The sequence below is a fragment of the Montipora capricornis genome, chromosome 10 (genome assembly GCF_036669925.1).
Source record: "Montipora capricornis isolate CH-2021 chromosome 10, ASM3666992v2, whole genome shotgun sequence".
In the NCBI taxonomy this organism is placed as follows: domain Eukaryota; kingdom Metazoa; phylum Cnidaria; class Anthozoa; order Scleractinia; family Acroporidae; genus Montipora; species Montipora capricornis.
Window position 1 is genome coordinate 20,685,772 of NC_090892.1, and position 5,000 is coordinate 20,690,771.

At 41.1% G+C, this 5,000-nt stretch overlaps 1 protein-coding gene across 1 annotated transcript in view; it reads right to left on the reverse strand.

The window, feature by feature from the left end:
- Positions 1-932, reverse strand: part of LOC138020403 (QRFP-like peptide receptor) — a 1,797-nt gene extending 865 nt beyond the window's left edge. The window contains exon 1 of the mRNA XM_068867396.1: positions 1-932. This exon is cut by the window's left edge and continues 865 nt beyond it. Coding sequence (XP_068723497.1) covers positions 1-873 — 873 coding nt within the window. The 5' untranslated portion in view covers positions 874-932.
- Between the last annotated feature and the right edge of the window lie 4,068 nt (positions 933-5,000).

Consider the following 5,000-nt stretch of genomic DNA (forward strand, 5'->3'; position numbering starts at 1 on the left):
CATCGAAGCAGAGCAATCATTTACTATTTGATATTCCCATATGAGAGAGGCTGTAAGCAAAGGAAAGAAAAAAATATAAAACGCAGTGACAATGCTGAAGGTCATTTTGATCGCTCGGCCTTTCGTTTTGCTGTGCTGATGTACTTTATTTGCGTTGAGGAATTTGTCTTGTCTTTTTAGAGTCAATGTTATAGCGCCGTAGAAAAAAGTCACGGCAAGAAATGGAACAATCTGAAAGACGGCCGTATAAACTTTAAAATAAGTTATGGCCATGCGAGACACGCCTGGGTAACCGATAAGCACGCACTTAGTTTTCTCATTTTCTTCGAAGAAGATGAAAAACAATAAAGGAGAAACCGCTACAATAGCAAAAACCCAGGTAGATGCAATGGCAAATGAACGAAATCTTGTGGAGATGAAATGAACTTTCATTGGAATGACTACAGCAACAAAACGATCTAACGCAATCCAAACGAAACTTTGTGAAGAAACCGCGAACGATATAGCTTGTAGCAAAACTTTTAACATGCAAGGGATTAATCCAGTCGAGCTACCGAATGCCATGTACGAGGACCAGGAATTGTCCACTAGCGATTGTGATGCCATCCCAATAATTAGTCCTGAAATCAAGAAGTCTGAAACCGCCATATTGACAATGAAGTAGTTGATCGTCCTTCTCAATTCCTTTCGTTTATAGACGACAAGTATGATAAGAACGTTGCCAATTAAACTAGTTGTGGACCAGAAAATATTAAACCTGTTGATTATAGAATCTGCATCGTCAATCCACCAACAGCTTTCCGTGGAATTTTGAATCGATGATTTTTCGCTGAAATTTCCTGATGTACCAATTTGAAAGGAGATCGTCTTCATCTTGGAGTGCTGCAAATAGATGGCAAGGCTTTTAGAGTCTTCGAAGATATATGAACAGAGAGCCAACTGAATAATTTATTAACGCCAGAAAACATACCACACCTGAAAACGACATTCAAACCAACATAATACACCCAACCAGCGTCTTACATAGCATTATTAATTTAACAGTTGCACAGAACTGAACAATGATTATCCTTGCAAATCACAATAATTCAATAGGGATGACACCCTTTTGTTGAGATTATGAAAGGGTTTACACTTTATCAGATTCATCAAAAAACCTCTTGATTAGCCGTAGGCTATCATCCCCAAAAGGTACTATTCCAAAATAAAATGATTACCTTTAATAGCTTGATTTTTCCCGGTGGACATCACAATAAGTAAACCAGCTTTGCTGTCGATGTTTTCTTGTGGATAACTGCTCAGGGAAAATTAATAAAACATTTCCTTTGCTCTATTAAATGAAGTTTGGAAAAAAACATACCCTTTAATATGACCGGCAGGATATCAGGAAACGGTAGAACAAAGCATGCAAACTGGAAATAATACACTGAATATGTCAACACCTTTGATTTCCTTTATTGGGGCCTGCAGCAAGTTCAGTCATGCCGAACTTGTAATATTTGATTTTGTTTTAACTAAAAACAACGTGAATCGAGGAAATGTAAGAATAAACTAAATTAACATTGCCATAATTTGTTGGTGATATGTAATTCACTATCCTTTCACGCCGTGTTAATCTTCGACAGATCCTTTCTTTCATTGTTTTTAATAAAAAATAAAGACAAAAGTCTCATGGAGAGAATTTTAATAATCTTCGAGTTGTCTCTTCTTCTTCCTTTCTTTATCAGGCAAGTCATTTTATTAACTCGATTTTTTTTCTTGTGTGAGTTCAAGCTTACAACTAAGCCCAGAATTCTCTCAGTATAATCGCAGCCTTCGACATGACTTTAAGATATTCAAGTAGTGTAATTGTAAAAAAAACCTGACCAATTGCACCCTCTACTTACTTACTTATCCTCATCGGGCCCATGAGGACTCTTAAGGCCGGAATTGCACCCTCTACGTACAAGAAAATGTTGAATCTTTACTACCTCTGTCACCGCTTTTAAGTAAAATATTAGTGAGTCCCTTTTACATTCTTGTTAAAGTATGTCTTGACTCGACCATTCTCTTGCTCTAGTCCGCGCAAAAAGTGGAATTTATGTGTATTGCCGGGATCTTTGTTAGTTGTTTAAGTCAGTATTCCTTCGCTGCAGGTCTCAATGTTCTCCATATTGTCTGTTTTCAACTTTTGCCTCCTACATGACTTACAAATTTGTTTCAAACCATTCCGATAGTTTTTAATAAATACAAAGAAAATCACTGGGTTCACAGTTAAAGACAGATCAGTAGAGCAGGACAGACACAATGAACCACAAGGTTCTCGCAAATGTACATGTCCACTCCGAATTCAAACAGTAGATGTAGAATGCAGCCACAGTACAAAGTGTCATCTTATTAATCGCACGCTGCTTTCTTCGATTTCTGAGAGGATCACTGTTAGGCGTTTTAATAAGCACCTTGTCTTGTCGTTTGAGCGTGATTCCTATAACACTGTACAATGTTATATATATGTATGATAAGAGGTAAAATCTGAAATAGCACTCTATGTTCGCGTTTAAATGAACCTGGGGTAAGAAGAGGACGATTCGAAACTTGAACATGATATTGTTTCACCCCCCGTACAATGTGTGAGAAAACAAATTGAAAGATTTCGCTGGATTGCTATGGTCCAAGTTAAAACAACGGCAAAGCGGCGAAATCGGGAAAATATAAGATGGACTTTCATTGGCCAAACAACCTCTCCGAAACAATCTAATGCAAGCCATAGCAAGCTTTCCGATGAAACAGCAAACGAAACGCCCTCCAGAAACTTTCTGAGTGCACAGATGATATCTCCTGCAGGTTCATCGATAGGTCTTGTCCAAGAGCTCCTTGCTAATGATACTCTTGCAAACGGAGTAACTACTGATGAAAATAGAATGTCGGAAACGGAGTTAGCCGTCCTCTTCAACTCGTCTCGCATATAGACGACCAATATAGTATTAGAAAGTCTCCAATCCAGCCCGTCGCTGGTAACAAAACCCAAATCGCACCGTAACTAAATTCATTTATATTACAAACGCTATTAGTAGTTGTATAAGATCATATAGACCCAAAAATCTCGATCTCATCTTCTTTACAACTTCCGAGGTTTAAGACCTTAATCCAGGAAAATGCTTTCAAAAGATACCACCAACGACGCACCTGTTTTCGAATTCAAGGGCACCACCCACGCGTATTTGGAAAGGACATCGATGCAGGTCAGTGGATACTTGTGTCCTTGATTCCACCGACTCAAATTCAAAATGGCGCGTGACTGCAATAACACTCTGGGCTTGGGGTCACGTTCCTACAAAAAAGGAGTGAAAACCTTATCGTTAAAGCGAGTCAAACAGAATTTTAAAAGACACAGACACAAAAAAGAGGCTTTACACGCATGGACAAGTCCACAAACGCTTCGTTCTTTTTTAAACTAAATTTGCAAAGAGTCGATCGAAGCGTGAAGAAGGGAGAATATAGACCAAAAAAGTTGTTTTGTGTGGAAAAGAGGAGCATTCTCAACTCTTTCACGCTTTTTAAGCAAACGTGAACTCCGTCCAGCCCAGATTGTCAGTTGTCAAATTTACCTATCTCGGCAGCATCATCAGTAGAGACGGAGGAAATGATCTGGACATCTCAACAACAATCTCAACAAGGCCAGAAACTCGCTCAACATGATGAACGTAGTATGAGGTATGGCACTCCTCCGCTTACAGTACTCTCACCAAGCTGAAACTCTATCACAGCTGCGTCCTTTCAATGCAACTCTCCTGTATGGCTCAGAATGTTGGCGCCTAACGGAGAGGGATTTATCAAAACTCTCCACATTTCACACCAAGAGCCTTCGGCGTATCCTACGCATCTTTTGGCCTAATGTCATCTCAAATAAAGATCTCTTTGAACTGTGTGGAACTGAACCAATGGCTCCCATCCTGATGAGGAGAAGCTGGAGGTGGATTGGCCACGTCACCCGCCAAGAACCCTTCATTTTCAAAACTGCTTTACGTTGGACTCAAGAAGGGAAACGCTAGAGGAGCCACCCCAAGATCACGCGGGGAGGGACAGACGGACAGACGGAAAGCAAGGAGATGGGGAAGACCTGGGGAGGCATCAAGCTTATGGCAAGGGACCGGCAGATGTGGAGAGAGCTTGTTGCTGCCCTACATGTCATGTAGGCGTAAAGGGCATGAGTGATTGAGTGAGTGAGTGAACTCCGTAGACTCCTAGAGGGATGATCCTTGCCTGCTTAGAGTTTCTGGTTAATGTATAGATTGCTGGTAGTGGTGCGCTCCCTTTATGCCATGCGCCATTTTGAATTTGAGTCGGTGGAATCAAGGATACGAGTATCTACTGTCCTGTATCGATGTCCTTTCCAAAAACGCGTGCGTGGTGCCCTTGAGATCGAAAACAGGTGCCTCGTTGGTGGTGGCCTATGAAAGCATTTTCCAGGAAGGGTGTAAGCCTGCGAAGTTGCAAACAGATGCCAGAACCGAATTGACAAGTTGTTGCTTGACGGTTTGGAGATCAAAGTCAAAGAGGATCTGAACAGTGACGCTTTTTGTTCTCATGGCTGGGGAGACTCCAAACAACTGCAAACTAAAGATCATGTCTAGCACTCTTCGCATACGCACAGTGCGTGTTGCAGACAGTGTGAAACTAAAACATGTACAGATCATGCAAGCTCAATAAGGGAGCGCACCGCTACCAACCATCTATACCTTAATCAGAACCCCTACGCAGGCCATGATCATCACTCAAGGAGTCTCAAAAACAACATTTTTGGTCTATATTCTTCCTTCCTCACGCAATAAAGAAACCTTCGTGTACGTACGTGAGTAGCATCTCATTGACCTAACCCTAATTTATGCGATGTACGTGTTGTTGCACGTGTTAGGGTTACGCTGTCTCTTGGGACCAGGCATGCTCCTTGCCCCTAACTTATGCGAGATGGAATCGAGGTTTTGGTTCTGTTAATTTATGCAAATGTAGGACGTCGAATC